A 14,800-nucleotide genomic window follows, 5' to 3' on the forward strand; every position below is an offset into this window, starting at 1 on the left:
CATCCAAAGGTTGGGGGCGCCGTGGACCATCTTTGGGGGCAGAGGGCCGCGGGATTTCCCCTGGGATGATGCCGGCTCTCCTGCCTGGTGACATGGCTCTTCGTGGCGATCAGGTCTCTGCATAGAACACGGGGAAAGAAAATGGACTCGTCATGGAGGCCTGTGGAAAGACATGTACAGTTTTGAGGTCAGGTGATTCCTGACATGTGTGTCAGGCGGGATTTTCCACGTTGTGTGTTAGAGGAGCGAGCCCTGAGCCCCTGTGCCCAGAAGCTGCCCTTTCTGTTCCCGTGCACATCTGCCCCACGCCGTGGACGGGTCAGGGCATCCTCTGAACACGGGGGGCAGCAGGGACGATCTGGCGAGCGTGGTCAGAGCGGAATCTGGGAATCTCTCGCCTCCACTCTGTTTTTCGCTGACCCAGCCTCTCGATGCTGTGGGCGAGCACGTGTCTCCGCGAGATGGGAGGTGCACGGGCGTCCAGAGAGCCGGCTGTGCCTGGGCCGTCACCGGGCCCCGAGTGCTCGGTGCTCTGCATTTCCAGCACGCCCGGCTCCGCCAGGCAGGCTTGCAAGTCAGGAGCCGGAGGAGCACTCGGGCTGCCTGCCTGGTACTTCTCCCCATGAAAACAAGGCCCAGCAGGGGAGAGGATGCGTATCTGTGGCTTTTATTTTATTTTGCCTTTTATCTCCGTGCCCACACGCTCGGAGCGTCTCCGCGTTGATAAATGCGCCCTCTCACACATGCACATGCACGCCGTCCCCCTTTCTCTCGCCCGCGTGCGTGCCACACACACACACACACAGTCCCTTGTACACTGGGTGCGGACGCCAGTTGTAAGCCGCCTCTGTGTGGCTCACCCTCCCTTTGCCACCAACCCCTGTCCTTTTCACACAAAGCTCCCTGTTGGGAAAACTCATAATTTTTACACCACACAGTCTTGACTGGCCGTTGCTGGAATTACTGTCTCTTTGAAGTGCTTTCTGCTGGGGCATTTACAGGCCATTTTAATTACCTGCAGCTTGCAAGGGGCCTTGCTTCGTCCCAGCCTTTGTTTGTTTGTTCTTGGCGAGGAGTCTGTGCAGAGGGACGATGGCTGTCTTCTTCTACAAAGAAAGAGAAGGAGGCACAGAGAAGTTTGGGGAGCCCTTCACACAACTTCTCTCCGAAGCCTGCTCTGTGACTCCCTCTCTGCCCCCCTCAAACAAGCTGGGAAAGGGAAAAGCTGGCCCTTGCTGCTGGCTTCCAGGCTTCCAGTGGTTTCCAGTGCTGTGGGCCTCTCTCTTGAGTGTGTGTGTGTGTGTGTGTGTGTGTGTGTGTGTGTGTGTTTTGGTTTTAAGTATTATTAACTATATTTTCAAGCTTCCCGTCACACACGGCAGGGCTGTCAACAAAAGCTCCCCTCCGTACTGACCATCTAGCATCCACGGCCACTGAGCTGGGATCCTGCTCGTCTTTTCCCACCTAAATCTGTTGAAGGAGCACGCAGTACGAAATTTTTGAGCCTGAGCATGGGGTGGAGGGTAGGGGTTGAAATTACATTGGAAGGCAGAAAGCAGCACCCGCGTGGAGCTGTCTGGGTTTTTCCTTTTCTTGTCTTAATTTTTCATTCGGTTCTCTCTCTGGAACGAACTAAATATAAAAAGCCTTCTTTGGGATTCCTGTTCAACACAGTGTGGCATGTCATGTCTGTAGACGGAGATGCTAGTTTACCAGAGGAGCCTTGGAAAAGTTTCCCCTTCTCTCTGCTGGCTTCTACAGCAGAAGGAATCTTCATTCATATTTATTCATTGAGTCCAAAAATGTACTGAGAAGTCGGAACCCTCATACATTGCTGATGGGAGTGTAAGATAGTGCAGCTGCCCTAGAAGACAGCTGGGCTGTTAAAAGGTTAAACGTGGAGGTGCCAGATGACCCAGAAGTTCCAATCCTTAAGCCTGTGCCCCCAGAGAGTGAGATTTATGTCCTCTGCCCTTATGACAAGAACTACACAAAGCTATGACAGTGGCTCTTATTCCAAGAGCTCTTACAAAGCTGCTGCCTTGTTACAAGATAAAACCCGTAAGCAAATGTTCGCAGTAGCCACCTGGCAGGAGGCATGTCTGTTGATTGATGAGTGGATACATAAAAGGCGGTATATCCACACAATGGAATATTATGTTGCAATAAAAAGGAAGTAGGGACTCCTGCTTCCATGTGGATGAATCCTGAAAACATTAGGCAGAATGAAAGAAGCTAATCATTAAAGGCCACACAGACTGTAGGATTCCATTTATAGGAAATGTTCAGGAGAGGCAGATAATAGATTAGGGGTCACCAGAGACTAGGGGGTAAGGGGAGTGGGGAATGACTGCTAGTAGGTGCAGGGTTTCTCTGTGAGGTGATGACAGTTTTCTGGAGATAGGTCATGCGGGCGGTCGTACAGCTCTCTGAATATACTAGAAACCACCGAATGGTATATTTAAGGGTGACTTTTGTGGTATGTGGACATCTCAACGAAGGTGTTGCTTGAAAATGAATGTGGCGAATGCCTGTTCTGTCCCAGGCCCAGTGCCAGACCCCGAGGCTGCAGGGGGCCTGCGGGCTACGACAGCTGAAGAACACTGGTAGAAAACCCAGGGCATGCCTGTAAATTGGGTTAAGCGCTATAAGGGAAACCAGTCAGGTGCGGTAATGCCGAGTACTACTGATGTGTTGTTAGCTGCTGAGATGGATGGCCGGTCCAGTGCATTCTTACTTTTCTAGAACCCGGCACACACAGTCCCTGCTTCACAGGAGAGTGGAAAGAGCGCCTAGCAGGCATGAGGGCGGTGTGCCTCCCCTGAGGTCTTCTCTGTAGGAGGTTGTAAAGCTGCTTCGAGACTCAGCCTGTCTGTGGACTCTGGGTATGGTCTTAGTGTCTCTGTCCTGCGGGTGGCCTTCTCTTGCTTGTTCCTGGGCGGCTCTGGGAGGACGTTATGGGCCAGATGGATAGTGTCTCTGCAGGTGGGTACGTGTGGCTATGGATCCCAAGATGAGTGCTCTGGAGACTTCCACCCGCTTCCATGGGAGGGTGCCTCTCTTGGCCTCAGTTTCCTCATTCACAGAACGGGGTGGGGGGTGGGCAGCACTCTCTTCCCCAGCCACAGGGTGGCTGAGGTAATCCTCAGCAAACCCTTTCAAAGTCAGATGCGATCTGTAAATACATTATTATTCTAAAACCTCAATTGACTAGATTTCTTTTTTACATTTTTCTAGAAGAAAGAAGAATTGGCAAAGAGGTGGCTATCTTTGTGTTTTTACCTTTTCCTTCATGACACTGACAGTGACTTGCACCATGGGATTTGGTGTCCGTACGGGTTCCTCTGCCCAGTCTCTCATCTTGGGCTCATAACTGAGGTCGGGGATGATGGCTCTCATGGCTCGGAATCCTCATAGAGAAGTGATTTAATTTTCAGTGTACTAAAGCAGAAAGAATGAGGCAATACCCATTAAGGAGGTTTTCGGAGGGCTTTAATTTGCAAAGAACTTTCTTAGGCCTTTGATAACCTCAGGTATTTCCTAGAGCCTCTGAGGATCCGTGGCTAGGCAGTGGGATGGGAAGGTGGCATTTCAGCTTCATGGCTGAAGCAAGAAGCTCATGTAAAAACGAGCCCAGATTACCAGGCGACAAGACTGCCTCCTCATGCCCAGGCAACATGGGAAGATAAAGGAGGAATCTGGAGCTTTTTGAAAACAGTTTTCCCAGAAACTGGCTATTTGTGCTCGTTGAAATGAAATCCTCTTATGGGTGTGAGAGAGAAAAAGCAAAAACCGTGCTCATCCATAACCGTAGTTCAGTTCCCTTATAGGGCCTTTTAGGATCTGGAGAGAATATTTTGGATTTATTTTTGTTTTCCTTGGGCTGACGTCAGGAAGCACGCATCATGGTGCCCCATTTTGGGTTTGGAAAAAGTGTTAAGAAGCTATAAATCTTAAGGCATTTTACTATTTTTCCTCTTCCCTTTTCAAAAAGCACAACTTTTCTGGTTTCTTTAAAAAAAAAAAAAAAAGAAAAGGGAAGAAAGAAACCTACAAAAGTGGGTATTGATTCTTTTCCCTCAGATCTTAACTGCCCAGGCTGTAATACCTTGCTTACACCTGCCAGGTTTTTTGTGCAGTTTTGCAACATCTCCTTAATCCAGTGAGCATAAATAGAACATTTCAATCATATTTGGCTACCAGGAACTTTGCAGATAAGCGCGCTAAGACCTTGTTGAAAGAGACTGTATGAGATTGTGTGTGATAAGATCATCCTATAGCCTGGCACACAAATGAAAAACTTTTGTTCTTGGTGAAATTTGTTGATAGAGATATTTCAAATAAATGACTTAAGAGAGCTAGTATTTTAAAACAAAGGGCCTGTTACATAACAGCCTGAAGCCGGGGTCTCCTGGTGCTCAGCAGCCATGAAGACCCTTCTCAGAGCAGTTGCTGTGGGGAGATTAGCGTGCCCCTTTGTCATTTCTGACACGGTATTTTAACACTCACCCGGGCAGCCTTATCAGGGGGCACTGTACTTGTGTTTATAGCCGTGGGGAGTGCCATTGTCTCTGTATTTTCAAGGCTGGGGACAGCTCCTTCCACTGGGTCAGCTCCAGGTTGGCCTTGCTCCCAGGCCAACGCAGGGTGCACAGTCTTCTTCTAACAGCCCCACGGAGGCCTTCTCTTTTGGACAATAGGGACCACTGTTCTTGGACTGATAGATGTTTGTGTGTGTATGTGTGAGGGGTGGAAGTGTTTTGTGTGTGTGTGTGTTTTGTAACCTCCACGTTTTTCTTTTTGAATTTCCTCCCGTGTTTGTTCATTCATTCAACAAAAATGCAACTGAGCCCCTCCTGGGTTCTGGGCTCTGCTCGGTCATGGAGGCTGAGGGGTTGAAACCGGGATGGATCCTTCAGGAAGGAGCTTACAATCTGGTGAGCATATATAGGCCCCTGTCAGCCCCACAGCCTTGCAGGGTCGTAAACCTGATTGGAGAGGACCTGAGAAATCATCTGTTCAAGGAGGAAGGAAAGTGCAGTCACCAGAGGGTGAGTGGTTTGACCAAGGTCACTGGATGGTTACCAGCAGAGCTGGAGAGAACCCTGGGTGTCCTGCCCCCAGAATGGGATCTCAGCCCATGTGTTACACCTTGATTCTCCATTCTTTTTTATTTTTTAAAATTATTTATTTATTTATTTATTTATTTTTTAATTTGACAGAGATCACAAGTAGGCAGAGAGGGAGACAGAGAGAGAGCGGGGGGAAGCAGGCTCCCTGCTGAGCAGAGAGCCCGATGCAGGCCTTGATCCCAGGACCCCGAGACCATGACCTGAGCCAAAGGCAGAGGCTTCAACCCACTGAGCCACCCAAGCGCCCCTTGAGTCTTCATTCTTGAGGAAACATGCCTTCCCTGTTGTTCTCTCCCCCTCCCTTGGAAAGGCTCCAAAGCAACTAAACAGCCACAGTCCTCCAGAGCTCCGCGGGCCTGGCTTCTCAGGAGAGGGGCACGTGCTGGGCATCCTGTCTCCTGCATTGTGCAGCATGGAAGGCGTTAACTAGCACTCTGTTAGTTCTTGGTTTTGTTTTTTAATCTGTTGTTTGAAATCCTTGCCTTTTATTGGTATATTTACTTTATGGCATACATAAAGAGCTATATTAAAAAATAAATTGTGTTGTAAAAGCATTCGGTAATGTTTATTAATATTGACTAGTCAGGGAGCAATGAACTCTATTGCTACAAGGATAATTTGTGGTAATACCAGCTAAGCATTCACAGCTTGTCCAATGACTGTCTAATCTCAACATTAAAAGGAAAAAAAAGAGTGGGTAAAAGGATAATTTCCCTTATGCCTTGAGAAAATGAAAGTGACCCACTCCCTAGTCAAGATTAGAACTGTTCTTTCTTTTCCGACCCGAGGGTTCCTGGCTTCTCTTCACCAACGCCGGGCGGTCCCAGGCCTGGATTTCAGTGGTCAGGTAGTCCTCTGTCTTGGGGTGGTTGGCGACTGCTTCCTGAGCGATAGCTTCTCATGTGATTACTCTGGTTGTCTGCACTGTGCTGAGGGTTTGGAGCCAGAAATAGAGACCTCTTGCCGGTCCTCAAGGAGCTTCTAGCTTGGAAGAACTTACAAATGGCTTGGTCTTAAATCATGGCCTTGATACTCCAAGATAGTACATAAGGAGAATGATGTCAGGTGTGACTAAGGACCCACTCGGACTGGAATCTGTCCCTGCTGGTGGCATTTAAGAGACATTCCTCAGGACAAGAAAATGTCACCCTTAGTGCGTAGGGAACATTCCCTGAGTATCCCAGATGTCCTGGTTCAGGGTGGAGGTCTCTCGTAGAACAGGCTTTGTTCAGAGTATCCCTTCCTTGTAGAAAGGCACGTGTAGAAAGTACAGAAGATTAGACTGAGTATGGGAACACCTTGAAACCTCCCCGGAAGTTGCTTTTGAGCATAAATCCCTGAGAGCCTGATAACTTTTTATTCATCCCTTCTTAAAATTGGAGCCCAGAATGCAGTGGCTAATTTGGCCTTCCTCTTGCCATTTGCATAAATGGTAAATGGACATGGAAGGTGCGTTTTGAACTTAAAGAGTCTTGGAGAAAAGAGTAAGTCCACTGCTGAAATATGTAAGCCCTTTCCTTTCTTGGTTCTGTCTCTTCTTGGAGAGGTGAGCAAGGCCAGAGTGAGGTTCTCTGACCACGGGGCTTAGGAATCATTTGTTGTTTTCGAGACTGAACAGGTTAGCAGAGCTCTGTGAAGGGACGTGTCTCCACCATGACCACACAGGGGACACATGGCAGCATGCCAGGTCCTGCTCAAGAGAGGAAGGAGCAGGAGGAGGTGAGATGTTGGCTGGGTTCCCATGGTTAGAAGGGGATCTTGGAGAATATCGATTCCATGGTGGTAGCAAACTTTTGAGAGAAGAGGGTCATTCAGACCTTGGTTCACATCTGACCCTCAAAATGTCCTATTTCATCCTTGCCTGTTCTGAGTAACCTTTAGAAGCCCTGGGTAGGTCAAGTTGATGGTCTTGGGATGAGAAAGCAGAAGCTCCCAGGGTTAGGGTAGCTTCTGCACGTGGGACGGCTCAGACCAAAGAGAGGGCAAGTTGCAGGGACTGTGAGGGCCTCATTGGCCAGAGCCGAGTGTCGGTTCTGGGCATGGGGTCAGTTAAGTTGAGGATAAGGAAAACTTAACCTTATAAAAACCCTTATAGGATGGACTCCCCTCTTTATTTTTCAAAGATGGGTAGTTCCCTTCTGCCCACTTGTCCCATCGACAGACCCTAGTTCTCAGTGCTGATCTGCTCAGCAAAACTTGTGGGTCAGGCACTTGCAGATCCCCAGAAGGAAAGGGAGGGAGAGAGAGAGAGAGAGAGAGAGAGTGTAGCCCTGGGGTTTTGGGAACTGAATTCCCTCTCAGCCTTCCTTGCCCATTGGTCTGCTTTGATTCCTCTTGTTTCTGGGAAAAAGAACTTGGGAAGAAATGGAACATTGGCGATCTGGGGCCTGGAACCGACTCTACCAGCGTTCTCCCCTTGGCCCTCTTCGGGATGGAGAGGGGCTGAGCTTTTCCTGAAGAGAGTAGCTACAGGAGGCGCTCTTAAGGAGTCCTGTTGTGGCTGGCCATGTCTGGAGATTGAGGGTGAAGAGGACGGAGTATGTCTTGGGTCTCTCCTGGCCTCCACTCCTTCTGATGTTGTGTGCGAGTTGGGCTGGGAGATGACGGTCCATCTTGAGAATGAGGTGTTGGGTTGAACCTCAGTTGCTGTGTGGCTGTGAAAGAGGCATTGGCCTTCCTCATGAGGATTTCAGGACCCACAGGGCAAGAGTCCAGCCCTGGGTTTCAAGCCCAAGACCATGAAGCTCTTGGGCTTGAAATACCATTAAAGATGAGAGGAGGGACCCTATGTTAGCTGGAGGAATTTCTTAAGCAGCCCCGAGCAATCCCTTCTAAATCGAGGTCCTATGAGGAAAAGGAGAAATGAGCATGACTTCTGCCATGATACAGTTTCTAGTCCAGAGCAGACAGAATCTATGAACTGTCAGACTTCCAGCACCCGGAGACGGCTTAGAGTATCTTGCTAGCTCGGTTTGACTAGCGAGGGTTGTGTGGTTGAGAACCAGTGAGAAGGAATGAGTCTTTCTCTCAGGTTCCTTGTAAAAGGTTCAGATTTGCTTTGTTCTAATTTCTCATAATGATTCAGTTCCCTTGAGAAAATAGCTAGAAACCTGCTAAAGGTTAATTTTTTCTATGTCTTTTTGGACTTAATTAAAAATCTGTGACATTCATTGTGGGTTTAGTCGGTGGGCCAATGGGGGAGCCTGTGCTGGGATAGCAGCACTTCCTGGGGGTGGAGGGGGGTGGGTGTGCGGTGGCCAAGAACCTGAGCCCCTTCCCCAGGAGTGCATGGCGACGACCAGATGGCTCCTCCAGGAAGTCTAGAATGGGGGTTCTTGGGCCATGATGGAACTGGGTTACTTTCAAGACGCTGTTGAACAATGTTGCTGCTTCTCAGAGAAGGGAGTGTGAAAACCAAGGGCGTATGCAGAAAGGTGCAAAGATGTCCCCAGCTGCCCTCCTTCCTTGTGCTGCTGGGGGGGCTGGTGACCTCAGATGGCCATGAGCAGTTAGACCTCTCAAAATGACAAGACCAGACTGGGAAATTATGCATGTGGGGCCAGGAAGACGGAGGTGGACAGAATTTGAATTTTAATAAAAATCCGTGGCGTAACGTCGTGGGAGCAGCAGGGAAGGGCTGTGGCCTATAGAACAGAGAGACCGTGAGTTCGTACAAATGTGCACTTCTGCTTGGAAGCCATCTGGGATTCGGTGCCCTCCCTGGTCCTTCTGCCGACTGAGCCATAGAGAGTCTTCTGGCAGCCAAGTCTCTTGAACACACTCAGATTCTTCTCCGCCATCTTCTTTTCCTGTGAGTTGGAAGCGTCCACCTTTCCATATCCATCCCTTGGTGTTCTGAATGGTAACAGAGGACAGGTGCAAAGCAGTGCTGGGCTCTACTCGACTCCTAGACTTGTGAAGTGCTCCCTTTTCCTCTCCTGAACTTTGTGTGCCTTGCCCTCCTCTCTCTGCCAGTGGGGTAGGACCTTTGTCCTCGTACTGTGTATGGATCACGGGGATGCCGTGCTCCCCTCTGCAACCTGTGTGGGGCAATGAGTTAGTGGGTCAAGCACAAGGCAGTGTCCTTACCCCAACAATCAGACAAGATAGGACATCTGTGTCTCTGAAGCCTGGAAAACGTGTGGCAGCTGAGTGGTTCCAAAGAAAGGCTACTGATGGGTTCCAAAAGTGTCTTTGACTGAAAGACCACAAGTGAATAAAGGAGGAAGCTCTCAGGTCATCTGGCTTTGAAGGCCTTAGAACGAGGAGGTTTCTGCGATTGGGTATTTATTTTTGCTTGGGCTCTCCTAGCCTGACTGCCTTGGCATCACAGAACATCACACAGTGGAACATGGCTCATAAAATCATCATGCCCCATAGGGGAATTCCTTGGAATCTAGGGAAAGGGATGAAATTTAAGTTCCATAAGGGACCAGAACCTTAGAAATCATCCACATCACTTTATATGTGAAAAAACACAGGAAGGTTATTACAGCATAATTTGTCCAAGGTCATAAGACAAGTTAATGACAAGTAAGGCTGAGGATCTGGGTCTTCTGGCTGCTCGACTGGCATTCTTCCCTGTACCCTATTTACCCCCGTAGTAAGGGGCAAGGTGTATCACCTTTCACACCACACCGATCCAGTGGGCCAGGAAAGCCACTGTTACCATTTGCCAGGCAACTCCATTCACATCCAGAGAGAAGGCAGTGGGACTATCCAGAAAGTGTTCATCGGGGTCTGGATCAAGAGATTTGATCTGGGACCATCAGGGAGAAGAGATGGAGAGTCCAAGGGTGTGGTTGGGGATACTTATCCTGGTGGGGGCTGCTGATACTGGAAGGCTGGTCCCTCCAGCGTCCTTTGGGGAAACAGATCTGAATGGGTATTAATTAGTCCTCCTGTCAGCTGCCCCCTGAGACAGGGGCTCGCCTGGAAGCTGAGAAATCACTAGGGAAGAAAAGATGAACTTGAATGAGGTAGAAACCCATCCACGGCCATCCACCATGCCCGACCATGATCGTGTACAAAAGGTTCCCCTGCCGAAACATTTGGGAGGTGAGCCTTTGCTGTTCCACAGAGCAGACATCTGCCATGCCTGGGTAAGTGACAGGAAGGCTGTCTGCTTATGTGGACATGCACAAGGACAAACGCAGTTACCTGGGTGCATGTCTCAAAGCATGGATTACCCAGAATGGTCTTAGGACATGTCCCCGAATCCAGCATTGTGAAATCTATTTGGAGTTAAGGGTGTTCAGTTAAAATGTCCTGTACTGTTAGTATTTCTCAACTGGGTTGGATCAGCTGTGGCCAGGAGTGAGATAATATGGGGGTGGGGTGCACTGCAGTGTCGGGGATGCAGGCGTGTGTGTCTCTTTGTGTGTGTGTGTGTGTGTGTGTGTGTGTGTGATTGAGAAATTACTTGTTGCCTTTGGCAAGGAGGTAAAGGGAAAGCGAGCAAACAAAACAGCGTGATTGAGAAAGAGTTCCGTGAAAGGGACGGGGCGTGTGGACACGGCATGCGGCCCTCAGGCCACGGTGGCCCACGGACTGTGGCACTTGAGAGGCTCACCTGGGGGCTCACGTGGTTCTGACTTACCACTGGGTTCCCATTCCGGGATTTGTAAGGTGGTGGCCATGGGGGACTCAGTGTCTTCATGGTGACCTGGGCTCCGAGGCTCAGATCTGGGCGCTGTTGGCCTGCATAGAGAGTACCTCCTCTCCACACCCCGGGTTTTGTCATTGTCCCTACCAGCTGCCCTGCAGCCTTCTACTGTGGTCTCGACCTATCACCGTCTGATTGCCAGAGGTTGTTGCTCTAAGAGAGCCTCATGGGCTCTCCTCCCTGTCCTGCCACCATCAGCTCCTGCCTCTGGCTGCCGTGGCCTGCCCCGTTCCTCAGGGCAAGGCACAGAGATGGGGGTGGAGGTGGATCCTGGATCCGGCAGTGGCAAGTAAGGGCCTGAGAACAGGAGAGTGGGTGGGAGGAAAGTCAGCGTTCCGGGCCAGATGGCCCACACAGCAGCCAGCAGCTCCGAGCCTCGGCGTCCTGCCACACACAGGCCTTCTTCCCAGCGCCCAGCTCTCCACTAGCCTGCCCGCTTCCCTGACCTGACCCGGCTCCACCGCTGGGTGGGAAAGGGCCGGGTCGGGGTTGGGATAAGGGTACCGCCATGGGCTGGGCTTGTGGCCACTAGTGAGCAGGACTGCTTTCTTCCTGGCGTGATCCGATGGGTCAAACCCAATTCACAGAATTGCAGTGTCGTAAACTGACATAAGGTGTGTGACAGTACTCGGAAAGCCCCACGTGACATTTGTAGAATGATGTTCCCGCTTTTCTTGCGCTCTCTCTTTGTGCCGGGGTTCAGCCTCTAGCCAAAAGGACAGGGAAGACTGAGGCTGGGCCTCCGGGGAGGGGCGTGCATGTTGGAGACTCCCCGCAGCTCTCAGAACATCTGGAGGTGTCCAGAACGCCGGCAAATCCTTTCTATAGTGGTTCAAAACTTACTATGTGCCAGTCCCTGCCACGGGAGCCGGGGATATGAGACAGAAGGGGGACGGGCGCGGGCCTCCTGGTTCTGGCAGTGTTGCTGGGGAGCTGGACATGTGAGCGGCTGCAGCACCACGAGGCCTGATGGGACCGGGGGAAGCCGAGGCCTGCTGGCCTCCACGGGTGGTCAGTGCCAGGTCACCGGTGACCCTCCCGTGCTGCCTCCTTCTCAGCCTGGAACCGGAGCTGGCTTTCCTCCCTTGGTCTCAGTGCCCGTGGACAGCGTAGCAGGGAGATCCCTGTTCTTTAGCTCTCAGACAGGCCCAGGAGTAGACTCTTGGCAGCCTCCAAGGAAGAGGGGAGCGCGAGGCTGGCTGCACGTGTAGGGACGTCCCCATCAGTGCCCGTCAGCAGCAGCCGTGCCCGGCTTCCCCTCCCTCCTGCTCACCTGCCGGAGGGGCGGCTGCCGAGCCCCCAGGTGCGGGTGGGCTTGCCTCCCAGCCGGCCGGAGCAGCCCCAACCTCTCTTCTCCTTTCCCTACAGGAAGCTGCACAGTGGCGTGAAGACGTACGGGTGTGAGCTCTGCGGAAAGCGGTTCCTGGATAGTTTGCGCCTGAGAATGCACTTACTGGCTCATTCAGGTAGGCGATGCTGCCCTGACCGGCCCATTCGGGCGCAGGCAACTGCGTCTGGCCCGCCTTCGCCCCCACTCAGAGCACGGATGTCCCTGCTGCCAGCCAGGACCATTGTCACTGCACCCCGTGGATGGTCCCCCCAGGTTCACGGAGCAGAGGGCCCATCCTGATGGCGTGACCATCTGCACCGACCCCTCCTCGTGTCCTCGTGGGTTTCCCAGGGCTTTGTGGGCATCCGAGGTGCGGTGGACCTTCCAAAGCAGATGATGGTTTGGTCAGCACGACAGTGGTGGTGCCGAGTTCTCACGGGCTCCTGAGTCTGACTCTTGGGGTCACGTTATATGGGAGCCTTTGACTGAATAGACAGAGAAAAGTTGGAACACAGACCTAGTTACGGCATGCTGTCTTTGGCGAGTTTTATCCATTTCTGGGGGGGTCGGCTGTGTGGCTGCGGGGAGATTCACCTGTATTTGGGCAAAGTCGCTCTGCCCCGTGAGGCAGGGGAAGTGGACACACCTGACATCCAGCTGCCCGCGTGATCTTGGTGGAGGGAAGGCTGTACACCAGGTCTCATGGTGCTGCTCTGAGGCCGGGGGTCGCCTGGGGTCAGCTGTAGAGGCCTCCAGACTTCCCTACGGGCCAGCACTGTCTTCCTTCTGACTCCCTTGCCTTTCTCCCTTGGAGTCACATTCTGGGGGAGAGGTGAGGGTCATCTCCTTATGGTCACATGTGGACCTCTGCTGTCCTGGTCCCACGTGGCCTCCCGCGCCTCACCTTCCAGCATCTGTGGAACGTGCATGGGCTTTGGAGCTAGGCCAGTGTTCAGACCTCGTCTGTAGTATATGCCATGTGACCTTGGGTGGATCTGTCCCCCAAAGTCTGTTTTCTGCCTTGGTGAGGTACAGGTCTCGCCTAGCTAGCTTGTATCCATTTTCTAAAGAATCCAGTGACAGAATGTGTGTCACAGGCATCTGCATATATGCCCTGGCATACAGGTGGTGGTCAGTAAATGCTGACTGCCTCTGCTTCACCTTCCTTTTCCCCGGTTCCCAAAAGTCTGACCCTGAGGCCTGTTCCCATCCCTTTACTCCAGAAGCTTCTACCTGGCTGGCGGTTTGTCCTTGCGTTGCCCAGACAGTTGTGCAAATGCTGTTTGGTGTTTTGTGTGCTTCATGCCACCACGGTCTTGCTGCAAAGCCTGTGTGGCTCTGCACGGCGTGGGCTGCTCTCTCCCTGGCATTCGTGGTGTCTCCTAAAGTCCCCTAACCCCTACTTGCTTTCCATCCTTCTCCCTCCAGATCCGGGCACTGTGCCCCGTGAGGTGGCGGCTGGTCTCAGCACGTGCAGTCTGTCCCCACATCTTTGTGTTCCACTCCTCCTCCCTGAAAGGTCACCCACTCCCACACCTTGTTCCCCTGCACCTCTTCCTGCCCACCTCCCCCACGTTGGTCTGCAGTCCTGAGTCCAGACCTCCTGTGTCCAGCATCTGCCTGGTACTCAGGGACTCCCTTTGTTCCATTTTTATAGAACGCACCTTGTATCTCTTTGTTTCCCTTCAGTTTTGTAGGTCGTTTGGGGTTCGGTGTGGGGTTTCAGAGCCGCCTGCCAGCCAGCTTGGCCGGCCCCCAAGCGCAGAGAGCGGGTCTTGGTTTATGTGCTCCCTGCTGCAGGCCCCTGTGTGGTCTGTGTGTGGTGCTGGACACTTCCATGCGGGCAATGCACTTTTCAGCCTGCGGTTAAAGCTCCCTTGCCCACTGCGGAACTTGGCCCTGGGAGCACCCTTTCTCCTTCCTCGTTCCTTGAATCCAATGCTCTAGCCAGACTCGGCTACTTGTTGCTTTGCGCTCTGTGTAGACGGACACAGCTTTTGCTTTCCCAGCTCTGTGGCTTTGTTCGCCCCATTCCCTCTGCTTGGAATAACCCTTCCTAGTCTTGTCAGATTGTCTGAGGTCCCTTACGCAATGCCCTCCTCCACCCTCAGCCCGGAGCCGTCATGCCTTCTTCTGGGTGTCCGTATGTCTTTATCTGAAGCTCTGTGAGCACAGTCTTTCCTCCTTGTGTTCTGGTTATTTATGGACTTGCCTTATCTCCCCTGCTTGGAGTCAGGGATAGAAATTGGGAAACCTACCTCCTTCACCATGTGCTCTTGGGCGAGAAATGAAAGCTTTTTTGTATCCTCATCTGTAAGATGGGAGCTCTTAACTCTCTCAGAGACGTTGTGAGGCTCACATTGGACCCTTAGCCCTGGGCCTGATGCCCGATCAGCTCTCCGGATATAGAATTTCCCTCTCCCTAGCTCCTCTGATAGACTGTAAGCAAGTGGGGACAGGGTCTGTCCCCGTTATGAGCGGCACATTGCCTGGCCCATTGCTGGAGTTGCTAGGTAACTGGTCAGATGAATGAGAGCAGTTGGGGGAGCATGTCGGGGAGCTCTAGTCTCCTGCTGGGTCCCTCCTGCAGTACGAATGGTGTGGACTGTCTCCCAGAGGTTCCCTGGGGGGCAGCCAGGAGCCCCTCTCCCCCCACCACCAGTATTGGTTGAG

The 14,800-nt window shown here is 51.9% G+C and overlaps 1 protein-coding gene across 4 annotated transcripts in view; it reads left to right on the forward strand.

Annotated features, from left to right (window-relative positions):
* ZBTB16 (zinc finger and BTB domain containing 16) overlaps positions 1–14,800 on the forward strand; it is a 122,470-nt gene that overhangs the window by 80,626 nt on the left and 27,044 nt on the right. For all 4 annotated transcript variants that reach the window (XM_032838434.1, XM_032838430.1, XM_032838433.1 and 1 more), the window contains exon 3: positions 12,166–12,263. In XM_032838434.1, coding sequence (XP_032694325.1) covers positions 12,166–12,263 — 98 coding nt within the window. The remainder of the gene's footprint in view (positions 1–12,165; positions 12,264–14,800) is intronic.

This window comes from Lontra canadensis, unplaced genomic scaffold (genome assembly GCF_010015895.1).
Source record: "Lontra canadensis isolate GAN:19392208 unplaced genomic scaffold, GSC_riverotter_1.0 scaffold104, whole genome shotgun sequence".
Taxonomy (NCBI): domain Eukaryota; kingdom Metazoa; phylum Chordata; class Mammalia; order Carnivora; family Mustelidae; genus Lontra; species Lontra canadensis.